Below are 26,860 nucleotides of genomic sequence, written 5' to 3' on the forward strand. Positions count from 1 at the left end.
AATGTTGCTCACAAGAGAATGTGGTCCTCGATGACTGAAAAAGGTTCCTCAGCCTGCTGCTACTGTGGTAGAGGTGCAAGTAAGGAGCATAAAGGCGGCACTGTGGATATTGAACATAAACCACTCTTCAAGAGCAAGCTGTGCCCCAGTCTTTGGTTAACCGCCCCGTGGCTCAAAAACAATTCATACGTTTGTTTTTATTCGCTGAATGTATCTTAGAATTTATCAATGTAAATAAGCTCACAAAAGTTACTGGTCTGCTGGGGGCTGACAGAGAAGAGACAGAGAACTCCCTTCTTTTTGTCTGGCAGAACATTTGCTTCCCTGCATGCAGTTCTTTGTCATCCGTGGCTCCTAGGCTAGTGCTTAAATACAAGGCTGCCATGTTTTTGGATTTTGTTTAAAGAATGGTTTGATATGTCTGTTTTCAGGGGAAATTGCCGCTAACAGGCATGGCAATTGCAAAGCTAGAAGAAAGTGAAAATCACAGAAATGCATTTGAAATATCAGGTAATGTCCTTGTGCTTCCCTGTCTGGTTCTGTTTGTATCATTTTATGTGGCAAAAGCCAGCTTGAAAAAAATAAGTCACAAGATAATTTTAAGTTTCCTCTCTGGTCATACTGTTTATAATTTATTCATTTTTAAAATACTATGTAGGTTGGGTTTTTTTTAAAAAAGAACTCAAGACACGCTTCGCCAATAAAAAGATCAACAGTATACCAGTAAAATAACAATATGGTCTCGATGCCTGGAATTGTAATCCACTCGATCACTGGGCCAGCAATCACTTCAAGCCTTCAGCCTGCACATGCCAGGGCAGAAGTGGGCAGAGGAATAGGACTATACATGTCAGCCCTGCTCCGGTGCCTCCTTCTCCTCCACCCTGATCTTCATAAGTTTTCTGCAGTGCCCATTTGTGTGTCCCTTTCCCTCTTTATATATATTTTTCTCGTCACCTGTCCAGCTGAACACCTGAAGAGGGCTTTAGAGGAAGAGGATTTTAGTGCCTTCACTGCACCCCCCCCAAAAAAAAACTCTTGCAAACTGATTGGCTGTTCCAAAAGCAGGGCAACACAGCTAAAAAGGTCCTCCCCAAAGTCACAGTAAGTCCGGGGTGGGGAATTTGGAGCAAGGCTTCCTCAGTTGACCCCAGAGAGATTCCCTAGAGGAACAGATATTGTGATGCACAGGGCCCAAGCCAGTGGTTGAGGAACATGTGTCCCACCATATAATGCTGAACTACAACTCCCATCATCCCTAACCATGGGACTGATGGAAGTTGGAGCCCAATAACATCTGGAGGGCCATAGGCTCCCCACCCCTGATTTAGAGTTCCAGAGGTCGAAATCAGCACCTTGATTTGTGCCTGGAAATTATACAGCACAGGTAATATTGAGAGTTAACACCAGCTAAATCCTGAGCAAGGCATATTCTCTGCTAAGCAGAGTTAGCTGACCGTAGCACTCCAAACAAGAGTGCTGGTTCTTGGAGATGTAGTGGTGAGTCTCTGTGAGGTGACCATCGTTGTGCAGGGTTAGTAGTGGTTCATAGGGAGAAAAGCCCTAAACATCATATGTATTTGTATTTGTGACCTGCAAACCTCCCATATATTCTGTAACCAACTATTACTCGTCCTTAAAGGGACAAGGGAAATCTAAGGAATGCTTGTTTAACTGGAAGCACTCTTCTTTTTTCATTCCCAAATTGTGGTAAGATGATGTGGAGGAGACACCAGATTCAGGAGAAGTGTGCTGATCCTTAGGAAGCAGAATATGTTCATTTGTTTGAAACACGAAAGCGTTTTGCCACGTTGGCTGTTGCTAATGTGAGAATTCAACACAACCGTTCTTTCCTTCTGTATTTTCTGTTTGGTTCCAGGAAATATGATTGAACGGATATTGGTATCTTGTAACAACCAACAAGATTTGCATGAATGGGTAGATCATCTGCAGAAGCAAACCAAAGTGACTACTCTTGGGATGCCTGCTATTAAACCTCATTCGGTGCCATCTCACACGGTAAGAGGCCACCAGCCTTTAGTACCATTGGGTTTAAAATAGGCCATTTTTTCCTGTGTTGCTGGAGACAAACGAATGCATCCTGATAATTTAATTGTACTTGGTGTTGGACCTGTGGTAGGGTATTAATGAAATATTGTGATTTGTTTGGGGGGAAAGAAGCACTTTGTGTTCGGGCACAAAGACAAACCAAACTCTGATTTGTTTTGTTTGCAGCAGGTAGAAGCATTCACATTAAACCATAGCTCATTTTAAACTATGGTTTACTGTGATGTGCTAACCCCATACCATAGTGTTAATAGATTGGTAAGTTCCAACAAACCTGTCTTACTGCAGTAAATTTAATAACGAAAGCTTACTGGTGTAGGGTTATACATGGCATTCCCTTTTGATTGTTCTTTCTTTGCTTGTGTGATGTTTGTTCATTTTGGCAGCTTCCTTCTCATCCTGTAACACCATCCAGCAAGCATGCAGACAGCAAGCAAATGCCCCTGACTCCAGTATACCACACTCTTCCACATCCTTCACATCATGGGACGCCTCATACCACTATAAACTGGGGACCCCTGGAGCCTCCCAAGACTCCTAAGCCATGGAGTTTGAGCTGCTTGAGGCCAGCACCTCCATTACGGCCTTCAGCAGCACTCTGTTACAAAGAGGTGAGCATGTGCAACCCAGTGAGAAGTCTAAATTCTTTCCAGGTCAGAATTCTATACGGATAACATAAAGGATTCCAGCTGAGATTCAGCTTGCATCGAGTCGGTCACAATTAACCAAGGCTGTGCTTTCTAGGCAGTGAGTGGGAATATCCAATTTGACTTTGGGACACCATACACTTTTTCTCTTCAGCCACATTTCTTACTGGGAGAAAGGATGGGGGGAAATATTTAATAGAGAGAGTAATGTTCTTGAAATGATGATGGATCAGACACTATGGAAAGTTGGCATATAAAAAGCAAATCCTCCTTCAATTGTGCTTTCACTGTCTCCAGGCCACGTGCAGTTTTCCTCAGCCAAAATTTAATATTGTAAAAACAGAAACCGAGACAGCAGGGTTCCTGTTTGCTCTGTTTCTGAATTTGCACAGACCTTCTGTTTTCACCAGTAGTTTTTGCCCAGCAAATGTCTCTTGTAGTTTTAATAGTTTAAATGGGTTTTATTAATAGCAGCTCCTAAAATTGACACACACTCTTATCTTTAGAGCAGCAAGATTATATAGGAGTTCAAAATCTTTTTGTCTTGGTGCTTTCCTCCTCCAGTGCAGCTTGGAGGAAGATTACAACGGAGATTACTTTCAGTGCAACTCATTAGTGTTATGTGCAAACCAGCAATCTTGATTTAGAACAAACCATGGATAGTTGCTGAACAAGCCAGCTTCATATGAAGCTTGGAAACTGAAAGTAAAATTGACGCATGTCCTTCCATCATACAGGAGCGGGCTGGGGAGTACATGAGCCCAACGCTTCACTTGGGCATATCCACATAGTGGTAAGCCATGGTTCAGTGTTAGAGGCAAAGCAGCCCAATGACTTATAACAGCAAACCATGGTGACCAGATATTGGGCTCATACACTTTCCCCTCTTCTTGGATATTCAGATTCCTTCTCTCCCTTTCTGATATTGATCAAACCATAGTTTTCTGTTGCATCGGAGCCAGGCAAAATTTGATCAAACTGGGAAGTGAGGGAGGAGGAATTGGGTATGTATGAGCAAAAGGGCAAGGAGAGGCCCAGTGTGCAAACACATTTGACTCAGGCCATTCAGTAGATTTCTGCCATGTTTTTCCACCACTTCCTTGTCCACTTTTTAAACAGATGTCTAGTTCACAGTCAGACTAGCATATCTTGGAATTCCTGTAAATTAGCTTGTTTGCTCAGCAGAACTGAAGCGCTATGTATCTGTTGGTGTTCTCTTTTCAGTATCCTAATTCAGTGCACAGGGTTGTATCATTCTATTAGCACAATAACTTCCACCTGTACATTGGAACTTCTTCTCCCTCTCCTCACCCGTGGATCCCTACCTGCTTTAGGACTTCTGGAGCAGATTGGGGGGGGGTCACACAGGGAGAGGAGGGGGAGAGGAAGTACCTTGGTGGGGGCAGGGCGATTTCACTGGATACGGCTGAAAATTTATTATTTATCAACTGTTGGAAGCCAAGGAAATGTGCTAAGTTGAACTCTTGAGGCTACATTCACAATAGAAGGCCGTGGCTGGATCTAGACACAACAAAGAAGCATTTCAGTTTAAAGCGTTGTAAATTTAAACAGGGAAAACAGGTAGAGAAAAATAGGACTCCAAATCTCCATCTGGTGGCACAATGTTTATATCACACATACAACGCATATACAGTCATACCTCTGCTCCCAAACACCTTGGGAGTCGAACGTTCTGGCTCCCGAACGATTGAAAATCGGAAGTGATTGTTTTGGTTTTTTAATGTTCTTTTGGAAGCCGAACGTCCGACTGGGATTCTGCTGCTTCCGATTGGCTGCAGGAACTTCCTGCAGCCAATCAGAAGCCATCCTTTGGTTTCCGAACATTTCAGAAGTCAAACGGACTTCCGGAACAGATTCCCTTCGAATTCCGAGGTATGACTGTAAATCACTTTTCTTCACCAGTCTAGCTGAGTCCCGTGTGTCAGAAGACCAAAATCGGTTTATCATTTCTCCATCAGATTCTTATGATTCTTATGCTGTAATTTTAAATTGTAGTTATTTATGCAAACTTGATTTTTGTTAGCTACATTTTGCACTAATATAAAAGTTGAATATAAACATTAATAAAGAAAAAAAGTAGTGTTGTGTATTTTTAGGCAACAACCCAGAATGGGGAGAAATGGTTCACATGAATGAGAGTTTGTAATAGTGTATTGCTATTCTATTGGTGAGGGATGTGGGTGGCGCTGTGGTCTAAACCACCGAGCCTCTTGGGATTGCCAATCAGAAGGTCGGTAGTTTGAATCCCCGCAATGGGGTGAGCTCCCGTTGCTCGGTCCCAGCTCCTGCAACCTAGCAGTTCAAAAGCACGTCAAAATGCAAGTAGATAAATAGGTAATTGAAAGGATTGTAAGCCTTATGGATGGCATCAAAAACGGTTAAGTTACTAGCGGTAAATGTTTTTTGATACATGGTAAGACAACTATTATGGGACCCAGGTGGCGCTGTGGTTAAACCACTGAGCCTAGGGCTTGCTGATCAGAAGGTCGGCGGTTCGAATCCCTGTGATGGGGTGAGCTCCCGTTGCTTGGTCCCAGCTCCTGCCAACCTAGCAGTTCGAAAGCACGTCAAAATGCAAGTAGATAAATAGGTACCGCTCCGGCGGGAAGGTAAACGGCATTTCCGCGTGCTGCTCTGGTTTCGCCAGAAGCGGCTTAGTCATGCTGGCCACATGACCCAGAAAAAACTGTCTGTGGACAAACGCCGGCTCCCTCGGCCAGTAAAGCGAGATGAGCGCCGCAACCCCAGAGTCATTTGCGACTGGACTTAACTGTTGGGCCCTTTACCATTTTTATTCTATTGGTGTATTTTGATACCTTGACACAAGTAGGTTTTCACTGTGTTTGTGTGTATTTGTGTCCCCCTCCCCCCTTTTCTTTTAACTCTAGGATCTCAGCAAAAGTCCCAAAACCATGAAAAAACTACTGCCCAAGCGAAAACCTGAACGGAAACCATCAGAAGAAGAGTTTTCACTGAGAAAAAGTAAGTGTGTTTTGCAGTGTGGGTGAGTGAAGGCTTTTCATTCCTTCTGCTTAGTCCAAAAATCACCGTTGTTAAACAACTGGGAATCAGAATTTTTGCTGATTTACTGGAAACCACTTGGATCTGCCATTAGATACCAATACCTTCTGCCCACCCTTGGCTCAAAATCCATATCGTTCTGCTTAAATGTACAAGGTCAGTGGTTATATGGCTTGCTCTTCCTTTCATAAATACAGGTATAATGAGCTGTACACATCTAAGTCACATTCAGAGCTAGGCCCATTCAAATAAGCAGACTTGAATTAGTCCTGACTAACTTAAAAGTCCATTTGATTTCTGCGGATCTAATCTCGAGCATGACTCATTTGGATGCAGCTTAACGTTCTGAAAGCCAAGACAGCAGTCACCATTCCACAGTTAGTTGATAATAGGACTGCCCTGTGATAGGCAAGCTTTTTTTACATTATCTCAGCAAGAAATTAACATTTCACATATTTTGTTACGTTGAATGATACCATGCTGGCGAAGCGGGAGGGACTAGCAGCACCATACTAGCAACAATAGTCACTGTACAAAGTCAATCCACTGTAAAAGGTTGGATGGAGAATCACCTAGGGGTATACAGGATTAGTGGTGATAGGTTCTCATGCAGCAGGTCAACCCAGGAAGACAGGATGCCATGGCCATGTTGACATAAGACAGTTGATGCTTTCAGAGGTATGTGTATGGGATTGGTGTGCCAGCTATTGCATATTTTAATATTGTCTTGAATTGACAAATACCACCTTTTTATTTTTTGCAGGTACTGCTGCATTAGAGGAAGACGCTCAGATTCTAAAAGTCATTGAAGCTTACTGCACAAGTGCCAAAACGCGCCAAACATTAAATTCAAGTAAGTTTTAGAAAAAACATGAATAACATTACAACTGTCCTACTTATTCAGTAAGCAATATCTTTAGTGGTGACTCCAGCTCTTCTCCTTCTTTTGGCTGACAAGTGGCACGTCAAGTGATTATCAGAGAAATGTGCTAAGAATAGCACAGGTAAATATTTGCAATGATGTAAATACAGCTTGTTCTGCATAGCGGCACAAGTTTGGCAGGTGACATTTTGTGGTGGTTTGCACCCCACACTCGGGACAATTCCAAGATTCAGCCATTGGAGAAGCACTGTAAGGGTCAGGCCTGTGAACAGAGCAGCGACTGCCATGTTTTCATACTGGATTCCTCAAATTATGCATACTAACGTTTTCGTTTTGGATATTTGTGCCAACACTTGTAGTCCATGTACCCATTTGTTTTAGACTTACCCAACTGAGGTCACTGGAAATGCCACAGGGCTATTCTAGAATAAGAGGACTGTAAACTACCATTCTGATTCTAAACCAGCATTTTCTAAATGCTTGATAGTTAAGGTGTGGTTTGAATTGGAGGCACACTTCAAGTGACACTCAGAAAGACAAATGTGCATTTTCTTGGTCAGCTCTTAGAATAGGGAACAGAGAGCCTTCTTTCAACTTTGCAGGGGCAACCCATTTAATAGCCTTCTGCCATTTCCGTTGTCTAATCAGCCAAGTTTCAGAGATAGTGCCTTTCCTCTCCAACGTGGGTTGTGATAGGCATTTCCTGTACATCCTTACTTCCTCTGTTGGGATGATGTCACTCCCCACATAATGGAGAAAGAAGATACTGTATATAAGTTGTCTAAGGACTGTCTTCTCTGAGAGGTATAAAGTAGTGCATGCAAGGCACACATCACAATCTCTCATGGTACAGTTTGGAAACTGCTGCCATAAGTATTTCAGCGCTGCTCTAACCTTTCCACTTCTGGAATAATATCCTTACAAACTTGGTAGACTGTCATGGTTTTGTATGTTAGCACAGATGATGCTGAAACCCATCCTAAATGTTCATTTATTGATGCAGCAAGTCTTAGAAAACTATTAATTGTGCATAAAACTTGTGTCTAAGAACAGGTGATCTTCAATACCCTAAGTAAAAAAAAAATCTTTTTAAGAATGGTTAAGTGTTGATATAGGGCATATTCAGTGAAATGCACATTTTTCAAAGGCATTTAAGAGACATTTACTTTTTTAAAAAAAGGTAACGGGGCATAAACAACTAATAGCAGTTTAATTTTTTTTTTTGTTACAGATATCAATAATTCCCCTTTATTCCAGAAAAATATATATGTATTTTTGTAAATACCTGTATGTTGAGCAAAGCTGCTGTTTTCAATTACTCAGATATATATCCAACTTACACTGTGTCTTGAGGACCCAGGTTATTTAATCTTAAACAAGGCTGCAATGGTGGAGATCCTCTATTGTAAGTAAAGCATTGCACCGATCAGGAGAATCTGCCAGCATGTATCACATCTACATAAGGGAATAAAATACTCTTTGGTTTATTCCAGTTTGCACAGTTTTGCCATTAGTCTATAAAACTAGTTTACAACCTATATTTTCATGCTCCAAATTCGTCAAATAGTTTGTTATTGGCAGAAATCAATGTAGACATTGGTTTGGGTTTTGTCCATTAAAACTTCTTAAGACTTACATTTAATCAGGTTTTCAGCAACATGTATTGTTGAGAATATCTAATGCCAGTGCCAGTCTTACTAGACTGGGAGCTAAGACTCTCGTGCTCCTTGCTGCTTTGGATCATTAATCAGAGGTCATATATGTCCACCAATAATCGAAATTTTGACCAATTTAATTCTTAGGAATTTATTGTAGGACTACTTTTTAGTCTTTCCATATTTAGATTTTCTGGCTAGAACCTTTATGAAAAGGTTCGTAATGTTTGTAAGCCACGGTATCAAATCGTTGGTGCTGCGTTATGTCTTTGTGCTGTTACGTTTAGGTTGTTTTAATCATTCTTTTCTAAAATCAGACTTTATTCTAGTCCTACAATTGTTTTGAAGTGGCAGCTGTTATGTTTCTATGGGCGATTGCACTAGGGTGGGATCAGATGAATTGCTGATGTTTTGAATGGCACAACTGTGCTCAGTTGGTGTTTGTCATTATTTTTATAAGAAAAAAACACACAAAGTGAAAAGAAGTGTTTTGCGAAACATACTTTTTTTTAGTTTATGCAACAGTGTGCTTACAGAAGCGCAGAGCTGGTACAAAATGTATTTTGCTTTTTTGCCGTTTCCCCCTTTCTATGTATATTTTGTAAATATACATAGTGCAGTAAATTTCATTGCATACATCAAAAAATCTGCAGGCTTTTATTTGCATTTATCTGCAATGAAAGTAAAGGTAATAGCTATTAGATGCACGGCTTCTTTTTTCAAGGCTGCTGATATTGTTAAAATTATATTTGTTTTTGTTTTTTTAAATTATCTGCCCATGTCTAATTTAACAGGAATTGGGAAAAGGAACGGGATTTGGCCTTGTGCTTTAGGAATGAGGTCAAGTATAGATGTAATGCTTCTCAGTCTCTTGCGTGTGGTTTACGAGACTGGGAAACGTGTGTGCCTACATCAGACTCGAGAGGACATACAATAGCTAAATAGGCCCCTTTAGCACAACACCATTTCTTTGTCTCCAGTCTGTCCTCACCTCTGTGTTCACATCCTGACTGTTCCTCATAGTGCAGGTCCGCAATCCCGCTAGTAGCACCGTCCATCTCTCATTTTGGAGGTGCCGCTTCTGGAAATGCACATTAAGTATGGCTAGGGGATAGGAGAACCACATTGCCCTGGAAACCTGTGGCCTTTTCTCTCCAGTGGAAAAGCACAGCCCATGTTTTGTGAAAGGTTTTTGGGAGATGGGCATGAAAAGGAAAATGGCTGGCCATCAGGGTTTCTGGCTCAGCCCCTCTTCTCCTAGTTAAACCATGTCTTTAACTCTGTGTGCTTTATGCTGCTTTCAGGGCAATAAAAGCATTTTTCTAAGGGCCTTTCCACACAATCAGTCTGTTGTGCAGCAAATGCGTATTTACTTCTTCTTTTGAGTATAGGTCACACATCTTCTGGAAGGAGGTATATTACTTTTGAGGGGAGACTGCAAAAAAGCAGTCCTTTCCTGCGGATATCTATTACAATTGCCAAATGGAATTTGGTTGCGTAGGCATCACAGGTCCCAAGATTTATTTTATTACATTTAGGGATTATTATCATGCTCGTCACTAACGTTCCCACTGAATATTATTCTCCTCTAGTTAGTGCCTGCATCATTCTTTAATCCTTTAAGAGAGAGATATTGAAAACATTTATTCAGTTTTCATACCCTTTTGCTGTGGATGTCCCGCATAGGAGTGCTTATCTAGCATATTTGTGTTTTTAAAAGTTGTTTCCTCATCTTCCTCTCCCAGCAAAAAAGACAACAGCCACCCACTCACACCCACCCCACTGCACAGTTCTTGATGCCAGAGCACCAGCTACCGGTATTAGTGTCACTAATATTCAGCTTCTCTCTTCCATGTGGCAAGGCTATCTGCCTCCTTTATTATATAGAATCATAGAATTGTAGCGTTGGAAAGGGACCCCAAGGGCCATCTAGTCCAACTGCTTGCAATGCAGGAATCTCAACGAAATCATACATGACGAATGGCCACCCAGCCTTTGCAGATGTGGAGAAAATATTGAATATTCATTGAATAGCGACTTAGAGAAACATTGCCCACAGCCTAAAATGCCACCGATAAGGCCATGACTCCATTCACTGATCATGTGAAAAGGTCCTCACGTATTGTTGAAAACAAGTAGGAAGAACAGCCCAGCTCCCATTTTAAGCCCTGGGTTAGTTTGCTTTTAATGTCTGTATGAATGGTCTCAGATCACTTGCCCTAGTAGGGAAATCCATGTGTTCCACAATGTGCACATGGTGCTTCTGTGTGTACAGTTTTGTTCCCTCCATTGAAGCAAATGGAGAATCTGTGGGAGCGACAGATTTGGGGGTCCCTCTTCACATGTCCAGTCTGTGGCATGGTTGATGATGGAAAGGGCAGCGCCACAGCACCAGCTCTGGCGTTACATTTGCCTAACACATCAACCCATATGACTGTGGCTATTTTGACTAAGCTGCTACAAACCTCCTCTAAGGTGGGGTGTGAGGATGTGTTGGTGCTGCTGAAATGGCTGCATCTGTACAAAACGTTGCTCGTGCAAGCAGCTGGGTGTGGCTGTACATAATTATTTCCAGAGGGTACCAAACACAGAGATTGGACATGTGAATTGGGCCGTAGCTCCTACATGGGTTTTCTTTCCCTGGATCAGACAGATCCAATACTTGCTATGTTAGGTGTCTGTACAGTTAGTGAACCTTCTGTTTCTCCATCTTGAGAATCCAATTTTGAATAACTTTAAGACTCTCCTTTATTTTTCAAGCTAAATCTTCTGGGGCCAAGTTTTTCCTTCCACAGGCATAGTTTGGAATAGTTCCTGTGGAGAAATGGCATTTCTCACGTAGTCTCCCAGAAAAGTCTTTGTGTGGGATGGTAGAGCGCTGACAGCTCCTGCTTACTAATTTCAACCCCCCCCCCCCACCACCGCCCCCCAAAAGTAGTTCTCCATGGGAAGACAAGGGCTGGGCGATGTCAGCTTTTCAACAACATGATGTATCACCAGCCCAAACATCACAATATAGTGATATATCATGACGTTGAAAAGCGGAGGGAGGAACAAGCTGCATCGGCCCTGGTTCCGCGAGGGAGCAGTGGGGCCTCAGCTCCCTCAGCCTTATAGGGTTGGGGTCAATGCAGCTTGTTCCTTCTTCCAGGCGCTGGCGGCGGCAGAGTCAGGCACAGGCAAGCCTCACCCGTGATAAACCACCGGGTGAAGACGCCATCACACTCTGGTCCTCAAACTGGTCCTGGGTGATGTATCAGTACATCACCCAGGCCTAACCAAGGCCCTCTCATGAAGAACAATATTGCTGAAATCCACTTATAAGGGGGAAGTGATTTAGAGGTAGTGAATAATAAAGTGGGCACATAGATTTAGAATCAATGACAGCTGAACTCCACTTAAATCTGGAATACTTTAAACATTTTTTTAAAATAAAAATGTCTGATTTGGTTTACATTTAGATTGCCTTAATAGCACTTTTCAGAAGACATTTCTTCTGGAAATGCAAAACAGCAGAGCCGTAAGAAATCTTTTCATTAAAAAGAGAGAGAGAGAGAGACTGCTCTTTTGATACATTAGTCTGTGCTTCCACTTATTTTCATTTTTAAATACCCAATTTTAGCCAGAGTAATTGGTCCTAATAGCATTAAGATGAATAAGCATGTGACTGTGGGTTGGACCCAGACTTTGATGCAATCTTGTACACATTTACCTAGGAGTAAGTCCTGTAAGCTTACTTCTGGGAAGACACATAGGATTGTGCTGCCAGTCATGCTTGGAGTAGGTCCATTGAAATCACTGGAACTTACTCTTAAGTCCCATGGATTTAAATGGGTGTCCTCTAGGAAAGTCTCAAGTCTGTATCCAAGCCAACCAAAACAAATTCAGATTCTTATTGTGACAAATGTCTTTTAAAAAAAAAAAAAATGTTCGTACTAAGTATAATTTGTACATAAAACCCAGCCAAAATAAGGACAGCAAGATTTGGTGCCTTTTTAACAATATTTTCTCTTTTCCTTTTCTTCCCGTCACCTTTTGCTTTTGTTTTCATGTGTTTTGGTTGTGGCTTATCCTGTATGTTCTCCTCCTCATCCCACCTTTGCCTGTCTACATCCACCATTTCATTTCACCCCATACATCCTTAGCATGGCAAGGCACTGACCTGATGCATAATCACGTCTTGGCTGATGATGACCAATCAAGTCTAGACTCCTTGGGTCGTCGCAGTAGCCTTTCTCGTTTGGAGCCTTCCGACCTCTCTGAAGACTCTGACTATGACAGTATATGGACAGCCCATAGTTACAGAATGGGGTCTACATCTCGTAAGAGCTGTTGCTCATATATCTCTCACCAGAACTAATGCACTTCTGAGCTTTTCTTAACAAATGCTTGTTGTATCACAGCCTGCTTTTCTTAGATGTTTTCTTGCAGTTCCTTGTCTCTTTTAATGTGATATTTTAACAACCTGGGGGGGGGGGAATGACCAATTTCTGATACTTCAGTCACACCTTGTTGGGATACACTAATAGCACCTCTTTTTTTATATGAAGATGGGGAGCATTGATATGTAGCTATGAATGGTCTAGTTTTTGTTTGGTCTTTAAGTTTTGGTGCAGCCATAACACTTATTTCCTTAGCCCCCTTCCCAGCCCCATTTTTACAGCACATGGCTCGTATTCTGTGAAGCAACACTTGTGCCATTTGGATGGAAATCCTTTTAGCCTTACAGTGTTTAGGTTGGTGTGTATTAACAATAAAGCAGGGGAAACCAAACACAACAACTGCATAAATGTACAAGGAAAATCCCAGAGTGTTGTATATGCAGTTAACTCTGTGTATTCGTTTTTGAAGAGCAAGCCAAGTGTGTTATTATTCTGCTTACAGTTCTTAAAAAGCTGGGAGAACCACATATATGCTTAAAAAGTTGAGCAATCATGGGGTGGTTTATGATTGTAAAATACTGTTCCGATAACTGTTGGCAAGGTGAAGTTCACTGCCACTATATGCCTGCAAGTCAGAGAGTTCTGCAGCTAGCTCCTTTAACAGCAGACCCTTCCTTCCCCTATTTTCACAGCAGACCATGTTTGATACTTAAGGGAATTTCAAAAGCAGTTTTCAGCACAGCTGCCTGGTGTGACAAAAAGAATGTCTGTGCGCTGAAGGGTTTGTCAGCTCCTGTGTCTAAAAAAGCTCTCTGGCCTGTGGCTGATAAGTTATAAGGCAATGTTAACCAATACATGTGCAACAGTAAATCATTACTTTCTGTGTTAGGAAGTAATTCCTAAATTTTATTTTACAATAGAAACACTTGCCAAGATCCCCCCTTTTTTAAATGTCCAGTTTTTGGAAGTTCCATGTCTCTTTCTGTTGACTTCTTGAAGCTCATTCAGCTCTCCAGATCTTGCTTATGTCTGCAATTGCATGTAACTACAGTAGTACCTCGGAAGTTGAACGCCCTGTGACTCGAACGTTTTGGCTCCTGAACGCAGCAAACCCGGAAGTGAGTGTTCCTGTGTGAGCGGTCTTTGGAACCCAAATGTCCGATGCGGCTTCCGATTGGCTGCAGGAGCTTCCTGCAGCCAATCGGAAGCCGTGCCTTGGTCAAACAGACTTCCAGAACGGATTCCATTCGACTTCCGAGGTCTGACTGTGTAAGTTTTTTTTATTTCTTTCATAAGCACACTTTTCATTTGGATTAATAGTAACCAGGGCTTTTTTTTCCAGCCAGAATTCACCAGAAATCAGTCTCGGCACCTCTCAGGTGGGGGCCATTGCCTTTTTAAGAGAGGTGTTCATGGTGAGTTCTGGCACCTGTTTTTCTAGAACAGGCACCCCCCAAACTGCAGCCCTCCAGATGTTTTGGCCTACAACTCCCATGATCCCTAGCTAACAGGACCAGTGGTCAGGGATGATGGGGATTGTAGTCCAAATCATCTGGAGGGCCGAAGTTTGGGGATGCCTGTTCTAGAAAAATAGCACTGATAGTACTTTGAGATAGTTTTTGTATTATAGGAGCCCAATATACTTTTTGGGGAGCTCTGTTTTGCAGATAAAATTACTAGGAAAGGTAATCTAAAATAAAACAACAAAGAATCAGAATTGTTATTAGAAACTGGCAACTTCTTTCCCCCTAGGATGTTGAAACTACTGTACCCACTTTCCTAACATCATTGTTTGAATAAATTAAACTAAGCACTGTTCCATTGCTGCTTTCTAGAAACTTAATCATAAATGATTATGACTCCTCAGATGACAACAAACATCTGCAGGTAATCTTTAGTTTCTACTGCTTAATGACTGAACAGGATACAAAGGACCTAAGGAACAAACAAACTGACCCAGTAGATGTAAAATTACTTGCACTTAACTTTAAGCAATTTATGAATAAATGTCCCAAAATTGAAGCACTTGAGAGGATTGTTAGCAATGAAATAGCATGAACCCGTTTCAGCTGCACCTAATTCAACTGCCAGCCCAAAGGTCTAGTTTTGGCTGGAGAAAGAGAGAGAGAGGTTTGCCTCAGGTCAAATGGCATGGAAGGCGAGACACTGCTTGCAGCCTGGGCCCACTTAACCAGTAAGCCACCTGCTGCTGCAGCCTTGACTTACGGTAATACCAGCATTTCATTGTAGTGCTCTACCTTTGCACATCCCCTAAGGCTGCAGAGAGTAACATGAGGAACCGTATGCAGCATAGCAGTGACCCAGAGGGATGAGCCAGGAGCACCAATCTACAGAGCTGTTAGCTGCTGTTTTACTGGGTTTTGAGTCACTTTCTAGCTCCTGCTGCGCCCCTGTGGTAGCAACAGGAGGCTTATGCTGCTGTTCCAGTGGTTTATAGGATTGGGCTCAAGTTTTGAGTAGGGAAATGGCAGGGGTGGGTTTTCTTAGCACACTACATTCAGAACATCTTTCTTTTCAAAATGTGCCCCCTGCTGGAATGCTTTTCTTCCTTGGATAAAAATATATAGGGTACTCGTGCACATATACTGCAAGTGCAGAAGCGGTTGGAAGGAGGCAGCTTGAGTCAAAACGGCCAGGCCTCTGTTGACTTTCATAAAAACAAAAAAGGGAAACCAGGAAACCGTTCAAACATGTCTGCTTCATAAAACCTACCAGTAATTTGACCCTGAGAATTCTCAAAGCTCAGGTTTAAAACAAAGCAAAGCAAAACAAAACAGACGACACTGAAGGCATAAATTTAAGCAATCGTGTTCTGGCTTTTAGACAATAGATGTTTCTAACAGTGGCTGAAAGCTTTTTAATTGATTCTGTTGCTCTCAAGATAATGTATTATGGATATGGTATACCATGGTTTCTTTGGAACTCCACCCCCCCCCTTCTCAGAAGTATGTTTAACTAATTTTGAATATCCAAAGCGCTGAAAAAATTGCCACCATTAATTATTGCAAGAGCTGCGAACCATCAGAACAATGGAGTCTTGTTACGGTAATTTTCTTTGGTTTAACCATGCCATTAAAAGGTCCTTATCAGTGTTCTCACTGTGACAGGCTGCTGGCTTTTGTGAACGGATCAGAAGTGTTAATGCAACCAGCATTAAAATATAATTATAATAATAACAATCCAGTGTTAAAATGGTGGTATTCAGCCCAAAGTTTTAGTGTTTTATTTTTGTGAAACTTGAATGATATTAATAATGGTACCTGTTATACAATCTGTAAGATAAGTGTGTACAGTTAGTATTAAAATGAAGGCCTACAGAATTTGAATTAGAATGTTAGGTGTGAGCCATTGTCAGTCCCTTTCACACAGCTTAAACGATACTGCCATTCAATAAGTATTTGCTATAAGGTGACAGTAAGCTATTATTAATTGTGTGTTTTGCATAATCATGCCAAAACACAATAAAATGTGTATATAGTGATGTCTTAAAAAAGAACAAATATATATATTGTTCATTTCATTTGTGAATGGGAGAAGCCATCTTTAGTAAGTTACTGACTTTTGAAGACAATTATAATAGATGTATATCTGAATGTGCATTGTATTGTACAGTTTGCATTTTCTTGTTTGTGGTGGCATATAACAACTGCGTGTTTTCTTTTTTGATTTTTTAAAAAAAGGTTTCTGTTATGTACAGTTGAAATAAATTTTGCATTTACTAGCCTATGCCTTTAATATTAAAATTATTGTGCTCTGAAAAGGGCAGCTTTTTATAATTTCTTTTTCAAAATATTCCTTTTAGATGTAGTCAAGCAAAATGGAAGCCAAGCACTAAACTAAAAGTGTTTCATTTAGGGCCTGGGTGTGTGTATATATAACACCTTGTGTGCTCTGATGAATTATTTCACACAGATTTTGCTTTATGTAGGGTTTTAGCTTTCTAAAAATAACAACAACCCTGTAAAGTTCTAAATTTCCAGTTATTTGCTGTTTATAGAACATGGCTCTGGTACTACTGTAGTTGCATTTCATTGTGTGCAGCGGGTGACCTCTGATTGCGGGTGTTCATCAGCATCAAACTTGTCTTGCTAGATTAGATGGGAAAGGGATGTGCACCCACAACATCAGCTGTGTATGCAGATCTTATTTGCTGGATCAGGGTACACATGATTCAATACATTTTAATATGGCAGTGTTACTCCTCTGGTATTTGGGAGGGAGCATGCTTAAATGACTTAAAGAAAAAATTAAGTCTAGTGAGAAATGTCTCAGATGTGTTCAGGGTATATCTTTACACATTTGGAGCTCTGTTGTGTGGGCTGATCAATAGTATAAATAGTAGCAGTAGATCCAGTGTGGCACCCCAGGTGAGTGAGGGACCTTTCTGATGTGACGGTGCTCTGGCACCCATGAGAAGTGACTAGATTTGGATGGAGCATATATCCATCAACTGGCTCTTGAGAGCCACAGAATTTTCACCGAGATACCTGGATTTTCAAATAGTAAATGTGTGTGATGTTGTTGTTCTTAAACATTGTCATTGTGTGAACTAAGTAAAATACTGGAAAAGGTCATGCTATGTAAATATTTATATTGTTACTGCTATGTTGGCAATTCATCTGAACTAATCACGACTCCTTTTTTCCCTACTGAGCATCCATTTCAGTTAGGGATTTATGAGCAGGTCTCTTTCTGAAGTAAGTATTCCTGTGCCATTCCTTAAAACTCCAAAAAATGGGAAACAATGTGCACTTTCCTCTGACTTCCTTTGTCAACACACCGGAGCTAATACTGTAATTTTTTAACATTGGAGTTCCGTGTCTCTAAGACTGCAATCTTGTATATACTTACTTAGGAATTAAGTCTCATTGGATGGCAAAATTTTCTTCTGAGTAAACATGCATAGGATCAGGCTGTAAGGCTGTTTTAACAGATTTTTATTACAGTAGTTCCCTGAAATATTTTATTGACTTGGTTAGCATGTAATGCTAAGCAATGGTTTATTAAATCACATTTTTCTATTGTCCAAACAATAGAATCTTAACCTTGGTTTGTTGACCATCTTAACCTTGGTTTGTTAATCATGAACAAGTCATGCTCATGAGGCTTGGTTTATTATTGGTTTATAAACCTTGGTTGACATTCACCATGGTTTAGCATTATGTGTGAACTCAGACATTGAGGTTTTTTATGCTCATCATTCATTCTTGGTAATAAAGAATATTGGTCATTGTCTGTGACGTAAAATGATTTCTGACATGTTTGTTTAGCTACATAAATTTTCAGTGCATTTCCATATGCAAATATTGACAGTGTAAAACTGAAGAATAATAAGATGTGTGGTAAAGTGGGAGCAACAGCTAAAGGAATAAAATGCAGAACACCTAATGTTGATAACACAGATAAAGAAATTTTATTTAGAAGTGAATATGAAGCTTAATTGTAACAGTAATCCATGTTAATGGCCTTAAAATAAAGCACAATTAAATATTTTCCCTTTATCAGTTTGAATATTGCAAAGCATAAACAACTGACTTCATAAACAAGGTCTCAAATCCTAAGTTGTTCTTTTGTTAATGTAAACATCAGTGATTTTCTGCAGCACACTCCTTTTTCTGCAGCACCTCACATCATGATCCACACTATTTCCAAGAGTCCCTCACCTGCCAATAGCATTTATTAGGTTGGGCAGGTAGGGGTCTGTAGTGGGAGATGGGGAATTCCTGCTCCCTGAACTGTGTTCCTTTCAGGGAAGGAAAATTAATTTTAATGGTTGACTTAACTAATTAAAATTTTGCCAGGTGACACTTGCCAGTCAATTTTCACTCTGAAATACAACACTTCTGGGTTTGGGCTAAAGGTATTCAAAAGCAGACTTTCAATATGAGCAGTACTGTTGTGTATATTGTTTTAGTTCCAAATGTATACCCAAATGCTTCATCAGCTTTGTATTGTGCTAGGGAAATCCAATTAACTTAAGTAAACACAGTTAAAACACTTCAGATGTTTTCCAGTTAAGCTGCCAGGCTATGATCCAGAATGAATGGTAGGATTAGATTCCCCCCCACTACTTAGTGCTGCAAGAATCTACAGGTTGTTGAGTTTCATGAAAAAAATTGAGCAGGGGCTGTTTTAAGTATATAATTAATAATTTCCTTTTAAATATATGTCCTCTTGTCCTTCTGTTTTTAAAAAGTGAATACAGGTGATCTGCTATATAAAAATATATTATCCTTTCCTCATCTTGTGGTCTCTTTATTTATTGAGACCATTTTAATGAAAAGACAAGATAGAAACCTGCACAAGGTGTGTTTCTTTACAACTGTAAATAATGTGTTACATAACTTACTGGAATAAGTGAATAATTGTTAGCTTTTCTACCTTGTTTATTGATTTGGTTTAAGCTCCTATGTGTAGTCCAAAATGTTTCGTTTTATAAGCAGTTCTCTCATCCCTGTATTTTAAAAGGTTTTATTGTTTATGTGTCATTTACTCAGATCAGGATACAACAGTCTTCTATCTCAACCATGAGTACAAACTGAGCAGAATTGTCAAACTAAACTGAAAATTAAATTTTTACTCTGGGTGAGTTTATATAATAATTTACGACAGGAGGGAAATCTTGGAATATGTTTCAGCGTGGTTAAATATAGTTCGCCTTGAATGGTGGAGGGATTTCCGGAGCTCGTCCCACTTGCTCTGAAGGTGGTGCTATTCAAGTCCTTCTTGGCCCTTCTGATAGGGGGAGACTTCCAAGTTCTTTCTCTGTCCTAAGTAAACATGGTTGGTGCACTAGCATTGCTGTGGGGCCAAACAGACTGCTGCCTCTCCTTTTTTTATTGTCTCCTTCCCTCGAGTTTTAGAGTCTGATCAGGAAGGGAGCCCAACACACAGCTTCACCTTTAAAAGGTACTTAGAAGAAGAAAAAAGTGAGGAGCAAAGATGCTGATAATGTTTCAGCAACCACCAGTCTAGGAACAGGATGCTGCATTGGCTACCCATAAATAGGTGGTTAGCCCCTGGGGTACTAGTAACCAGCAGGAATGGGGGCACCACCAACCTAGGACTGCTGCTCACTTGGCAGAAAAAAGCATGAACTTTTGGGCCGAGGATGGATAAGACCTATACCCCCTCCTGTCCAGCATAGTGGGTGTGGGTGTTCACCCAGAGGTTTTTAATTTGATTTGCACATTGGTGGTCAGATATACTAGCACTGGCCTCCATGAGAATAGAGAGAGAGCCAAATGCCCTGACCCCACAAGTTACCCGCCAATCCCGCTACCCACCTTCACCCTAAGACATAGGGCTGGGAAAGGGAAACATGAAAAGCAGGCTGTTAAAATGTCACAAGTTTCAGCATTGACTAGGTGAAAACTCCTCAGCGTGTTGGGAACAGGAATTTCCACCCATTATTCATACACATTCTTCTTCTTCTTCTTCTTCTTCTTCTTCTTCTTCTTCTTCTTCTTCTTCTTCTTCTTCTTCTTCTTCTTCTTCTTCTTCTTCTTCTTCTTCTTCTTCTTCTTCTTCTTCTTCTTCTTCTTCTTCTTCTTCTTCTCCTCCTCCTCCTCCTCCTCCTTCCTCCTTCCTCCTTCCTCCTTCCTCCTTCCTCCTTCCTCCTTCCTCCTTCCTCCTTCCTCCTTCCTCCTTCTTCAGAAGGTGTGTGTTTTTGTGTTTGGAGTATTATGCCATAACACTGTAGTGCAGCTCTAGGGGGGTTAATGTACGGCTTTTATTTTCCCCCTAACCTAACCTAACATGCTCACTTAGATTGCTTGCTCCTCCCTTCCCATTATTGGATTACAGGTGTCCCTTACAAGCCTTACAACAAGAATATTTGACCACTAAACAATTTGAGAACAAGTTCATGAACACTATTGGAAGGAACAGCCAGCTCCAGTTACAGTTCTCTTCCAACCAGTGTAGACCAACAGGAGGGTGCTCTCCATACAATCCCAGGCCATTTGTCCTTGTGGAGCAAGGATTCATTCAATACTTTCATCAAGCCTTGAAAAATAATGTTATTGTTGTATTAGATGACCTTGGGTATTAATCTTATAATTGTCAAGAGATTAGAGAGCCACCTTAACTTTAATAAGCTTGTCAAATGCCACATATTCCAATGGGGGAAGCCATTCAAAAGGGCAATTTATTGACCTTCCCAGAATCTCATGTGTATACATTCCCATTCACTACCATCACTGCAGATTCCCGAGTTCCATATACAGGAATGAACTCTTTCCACACAAGACCCTCCCAGTTAGCCTCTCATCGGCTCTTGGTTTTTGCCCATACTCATAATGTTTCTGATTCCCAACTATTCACGTTTAACCAAATGGCCACCAGTATTGTAACACCTTGGCAGTGTAGGTGAGTTTCAAATATTTTGTAAAATATCTTAATGTGTGCAAAAAGTTGTAGCTGTCAGAGGCAAGGGAAACTTCCTTCAGAAAATGGAATTTCCAAATGAAAAACAACAACATACATCTTAGCAAAAGAAATGCAAGCAGACGATAGGGAATGCAAAACAATAATTTGAAGAGCACATCACTAAAAACATTAAGACCACCTCTAATAATAATAATAATAATAATAATAATAATAATAATCCTTAGATATATTAGAAGCAGGAAGGGGGCTAGCACGATCATATATGTGCTAAATGATGAGAAGCAAATAGAGAAGCTAACCGAATTATTTGAATCTGTCTTCATTGTGGAAGATGAAGGCAAGATCTCTGTTCCTAAACTAAATTTCTCAGAAAGGGAGACTGAGGCAATTAGTTGTGCCAGGACATTAAGTTCTATGCCTAATGACAAATTAAAAATGAACAAATCAGTTGGTCCAGATGGAATCCGCCCAAAGTTCTTGAGGAACTCAAAAGTAAAATCTTTAAATTAAAATTTGTAACTTGTCCCTAACTGGAAAGTGCCAATGTAACATCAGTTTTTAGATCCAATGGGAATCTGGGAAATTATAGGCCAGTTAGCTCAGCATTTGTTCTGATGGTAGAAAGCATTCTTAACGATATAATTGCCACGCATGTAGAAGAACAAATCTTGCTGAAGAAGAACCAACATGGCTTCCACAAGGGTAAGTTCTGTCTAACCAATTTTCAATTATTTGAGTGGCAGTAAGCATATGGATGGGGTGATCCAGTACACATTGTGTAGTTGGACTATCAAAATGTTGTTAATAAAATTCCTAAAGACTCCTGTAAGGTTTAGCAGTCACAGGATAAACAGACAGATCCTCTTGGGAATCCATAACTGATTAAATAACAGGAAATGGAGAGTAGGGATAAATTGATTCTCACAATGGAGGGGTGTAAAAAGTGGGACCTCCCAATGGTTGGTGTTGGGACCTGGGCTTTTTAACTTGTTCGTAGATGACCTGGAGTTAGGGGTGAGCAGTGAGATGGCAAAGTTTGCTGATGACAACAAATTGTTCAGGGTGGTAAGTACAAAAAGTGATTGCAGGCTGCTCCAAAAGGATTTCTCCAAACTGAATGAATGGGCATTGAAATGGCATATGCAATCCAATGTAGGCAAGTGTAAATTGATGCACATTGGGGTAAAAAATTCTAACTCCATATATGTGTTAAGTGGAATGGTTAAGTGGAATGTGAGTTAAGCAGTTATTGTGCATAACAACTGACCATTGTGCACATTCATCAGGCATCATGAAGAATGTGAACATAATTCTTTCATGAAGAGGAGATTGTACACATTTCTCAGTCAATATATGTAACCTCCAATAGGCCTTGGGAAATGTGCATATTTTGATTGAATTTTGTACATTCCTCAGGCAGGTTTTGGACTATGCCTGACTGCTGTTTTCCTGACCTGTATCAGAGGTACTTTACACACTTTTCTCTCCCGGCTCTTTTCCCATGATGATTGACCTCATGCTGCTTATAAGCTTTTTCCTAAGTTTAATAGACATACAGAGGGCAAGTTCCATCATAATCATGGCGGGTTTAAACATTCCCTCTCCTTGCAATCCCCCTTGTGTTGCTCAGCTGACTGGTGAACAGCTGAGGGGTGAAAAGGGGGCTGGACAACAGAAAAAGTTGATATTTTCTTGCCCCCTTTCTTTCTGCTACTTGCCTGATCAGTAAGATGTGGGCCATATAAGTACTGACAGGACTAGAAGCAGCTGGCTGCACTTGTGAACAAGAAACATACAGTGGGGTGGGGAATGATATGCATACTGACCAGAGAATATGCATGTTGGTTGGTCAATGTACAAGATTCAGCTGAGATATGCACATTCCCCAAGGTCTGTTGAGTATGCATATTAGCCAGAGAACATACAAAATTCAGTCAATATATGAACTTTCTCAAAGGCCTGTTGGAGATTATGACTATGATTATGATTATTATGATTATTATGATTATGACTGGGGAAAGTGTACAATACCTTCTTCATGTAAGGATCCATGTACTTATCTCCTTGAGGCCTGGGGAGTGTTCTTGTCTTTCCTATCTGTTCTTTGCTTCATTATCAATAGTACTGGAATTGACAGAAACACACCTTACACCAAGCCAGACAATTGGTCCATTTAGCTGAGTAATGCATATGGATTTACAAGGTGCTTTGTAAGTGGAAGCATTGCCATTACTAGGGTCTCTTGTCGCTTACCTCTTGCAGCAGTGCTGTGATCTCCCCTCAAAGATTGTCATATTTAAAGACAAGCCAGAATGCCTGGAAGTAGATCCTAGATTGAAGGATGTATTCAACATTGCACTTCTAATGTCCCCTCCCCATGCATCTCCAAAATCTCCCAGCACTGTGCAGCCTATTTTGCAGGGGAGCAGAGGAGGAAGTTCCATTGCACATGCAGAATCCTGGCGAGTGGGACAGCAGTGTTGGCTACATCCCTGAGGATGTAAACATGTTCTTGACACCAGTCCAGATGCTACTTTGGTGTATTTGTGCTGCTAAAAAGCCTCCTGCAGGGTGTGGAGGTTGTTGAGCTCTGATTTCAGCCCTTTCCCATATCTGTCTCCCAGTAAATTCACCCAAGTTATCATGTCATGAAGTGTGCTGTTTTAATGGTTTGACTGGGACTTCCTATTGATGTGCAGGCATCTTTTATGATTATTCATTTTGACATATCTTCAGATGAACTTCTTCAGATGGATTATACCTTTCAGTGTTCCATAGTTTCGTTTTAAATCTACAAATCAGAAAGTTTTATCTTTAATCATGGTCAATCCCTTATTCTTTTCTCACTCTTTTCACCAGCTATTTTCTTGATTTTATGCATTATTTATCTAACGTATATCAGCAAAGCAAACCCATTTGAATTTGTTATTGGAGTGCCAGTTGAGATGTGAATAAAATAATTATTGCCATGTGTATGTGTCCTGTGTTCTGTATTTCCTAAGTAATGAGATTGTTAGTGCAAACTGCAGTAGTTTTCAACCTTGATACGATATTATTTTTATTTTTACCACAATTGTAAAGACCATTGAACATGTCATTTTACAAAGCACATCTATAGGTATTTGTAAATCAAACCAAAAGATTTATAGTATCTTACTTAAAGACAACGAGCTTGCAAATTGAGCTTGAGTCCCACTGAAATCAAGGGGTGGGCTTCGTTGATCTTGCTGTTTTTAATTGCAAGCAAACTCAAATTATGCAAGAATGTAAAAATCATAACATTATGCAACACATTGTGTGTGTGTGTGTGTGTGTGTGTGTGTGTGTGTGTGTGTGTGTGCAAATGTTGCTTAATTTATATATGTTCCAATTTTATACTTGTCATGGTGCAGAATTTGGATTACCCAGCTATAAAAAGTAAGTTATTTTGGTCCCAGGTACATGCATGCAGGTCATACAGGATTACCTCTAGAATTGCAACCTGGAAAAATCATTTATTTAAGTTAAACAAGAACATTCACTTACTTTATAAATGATGAAGAGCCTGCAGGAATAAATCACATGCATTTTGCAATGCAGGAAGCCAGAAGCCATGATGTGGAAATATTGGGGAGCGGGAGGCAAAACAGGAAAGTCTCTCAACTTCCTTATTTGGAAAATACTCATTGGATATTGTTTTAAGATTATTGTAGAATGCACACTTGAAAATCAACATTGGGGAAACCTTTAAAACAGCACTATCATAAGGTTACCAGATTTTTTTTCAATGAATCTGGGGGCACTTTTCAACTTCAGTGGGGAATGATAGGATTTTGTCAGTGAAAATCACTCCCTTTTAAAGCTCCTGTTTGCTTTGGGAAGAAATGCCCCATTAACACAAATGAATATATCCTCCCAATGCAAATAGCTTCAAATGAGCAAGTTCCATGAGGACCACTGCAAGGGAGGAAAGGGTTAAATGTCCCCTCCAATATCCCTTCCCCAGCAGCTGCTATTTGTATTTGTGATTTTTTTTTAAAAAAAGTGCAGAATTTTATAACATGGGCGGCTTGGTCTTGATGTTGCTGGATATTGTTTTTCAAAACTCTTCTTCCATTAGTAACAGTCTACCTGTTTGTTGCAAAAGTTTACCATGCTTTAGTTTGCTTCTGTTTTAATGTAATTCTAAACATGTATGTGTTCCTGCTGGTTGTTTACACATTTCTGTATACTGTGTGATGCAAATTTGCAGCATAGATGGCTTTGTTATATTGGCTTCTGGGAAATAGAAGAGCTGAAGTTCTGTTGGGTTAATCAAAGCATTTGTTTTAACAGAAGAAAATCAACACAACATGGGCTCACTTACACTTACCACTTGCTCACTACTTCCTGGCTTGTTAGGAACATTCACTTCAATGGGCATAAATTAATTTCAATATTGAAAAGTTGTGGTCATTTTGTGAAATGAGCTGTAGGTCAATCAGTAGATTTCCATCCCAAGCCTTTGCTAAATGAATTGTCTGTGGGATCTCTAGATAAACCTTTCAGGTTTATGTAATTAAAATGTTTCGAAATGATTGGTGGTTTTTGTTTTTTTTGTAGATCAAAAGTGTGGAAGTGTCTTTGTTTCCCCCTTCTCATATACAGAGCTTTGATGTGCCTTCATTTCAGCCCATTCCGTCACTACAAACCATGCTTTTTCTTGCCATGCGACTGCATGTTTTTTAAGAAGATACAAGTTTTGGATGGTTTTAATATCCTAAACATTTAACAAAGTTGTTTTGAGACACAAGGACTGTACTTCTAAGTGTGCATTATTATTTGGAAATAAGTGGGAAATAAGTGACAGGTCAAGCTGAAGGTTGTGTTTAGATTGTTATTTAGTACATAAATAAATTAGAGTTGAGAAGCGGATCTATTGTGTAGTCGTGTTTGCTAGAATCTGTTCATGACATTCCATAATAGTTGTCTTACCATGTATCAAAAAACATTTACCGCTAGTAACTTAACCGTTTTTGATGCCATCCATAAGGCTTACAATCCTTTCAATTCCCTTTCCTCCTCCATATATTGTAACATCCATGAAATCAAAACACTATTTGTTGAAATAAGTTGTCCCCCAGATCTCATACATTCTAAAATGATAGTTACCTATTTTCCTAGGGACTGAACTGATAATTTGGATTTAGGTTTTTAATTTATGTCAGGGAGCTACTGATAAAAATGTTTAGAAATAAATAGCTGTTGCTTACCACACACAAAGGGATAACAGTGTTTCCATGCCATCAATTTCAGTGTTGTTATTGCAATAGCACCCTTTATTTCAGTACAGTAACAAGAAATTACTTGATTTACACTGTATTTTAAAAGTTAATGATGTGCCATCATTGTGTGCAAAGAATAGCACAATTCATTCAGTGTTGCCTCTACGATATGGTGGTTTTTTTAATGGTGTTTATTCTTTTAAAATTAGTTGCAGTTATATTTCTTCCGCCTAATTGTTCTGGGTAATGACGAAGTACTCCTTGTTTATTTAGGCATGTAAAAGAACATCTATTTTTATGTTACCTTGCCTTGTCCTGTGATTTTACTTCTTAAAGTTCTTGAGTTCGAGCAAGTTAGACGGAAAACACTTGTTTTGTATCTTCTTTTTCCTACGTTTGCAGCATAAAAGATCTGGTTTTGATCCTATTTTCAGAACAACTCCTGTGTGTAAGTGGCTTATTAAGATTTCTGTACCATAGGTTTTCGGTTTAACTAGTGACCATTTGCCAAATGGGAACTTGCCACCTG

General features: G+C 40.1%; 1 protein-coding gene across 3 annotated transcripts in view; it reads left to right on the top strand.

Annotated features, from left to right (window-relative positions):
• The window catches only part of ARHGEF7 (Rho guanine nucleotide exchange factor 7), an 86,161-nt gene that overhangs the window by 53,593 nt on the left and 5,708 nt on the right, over positions 1–26,860 (top strand). For 2 of the 3 annotated variants that reach the window (XM_035114324.2, XM_035114325.2), the window contains 6 exons: positions 432–510; positions 1,880–2,019; positions 2,454–2,678; positions 5,624–5,717; positions 6,520–6,609; positions 12,440–12,616. In XM_035114324.2, the coding sequence (XP_034970215.2) occupies positions 432–510; positions 1,880–2,019; positions 2,454–2,678; positions 5,624–5,717; positions 6,520–6,609; positions 12,440–12,616 (805 nt within the window). The remainder of the gene's footprint in view (positions 1–431; positions 511–1,879; positions 2,020–2,453; positions 2,679–5,623; positions 5,718–6,519; positions 6,610–12,439; positions 12,617–26,860) is intronic. The other variant, XM_035114322.2, reaches the window with a different exon arrangement.

This window comes from Zootoca vivipara, chromosome 4 (genome assembly GCF_963506605.1).
Source record: "Zootoca vivipara chromosome 4, rZooViv1.1, whole genome shotgun sequence".
NCBI lineage: Eukaryota > Metazoa > Chordata > Lepidosauria > Squamata > Lacertidae > Zootoca > Zootoca vivipara.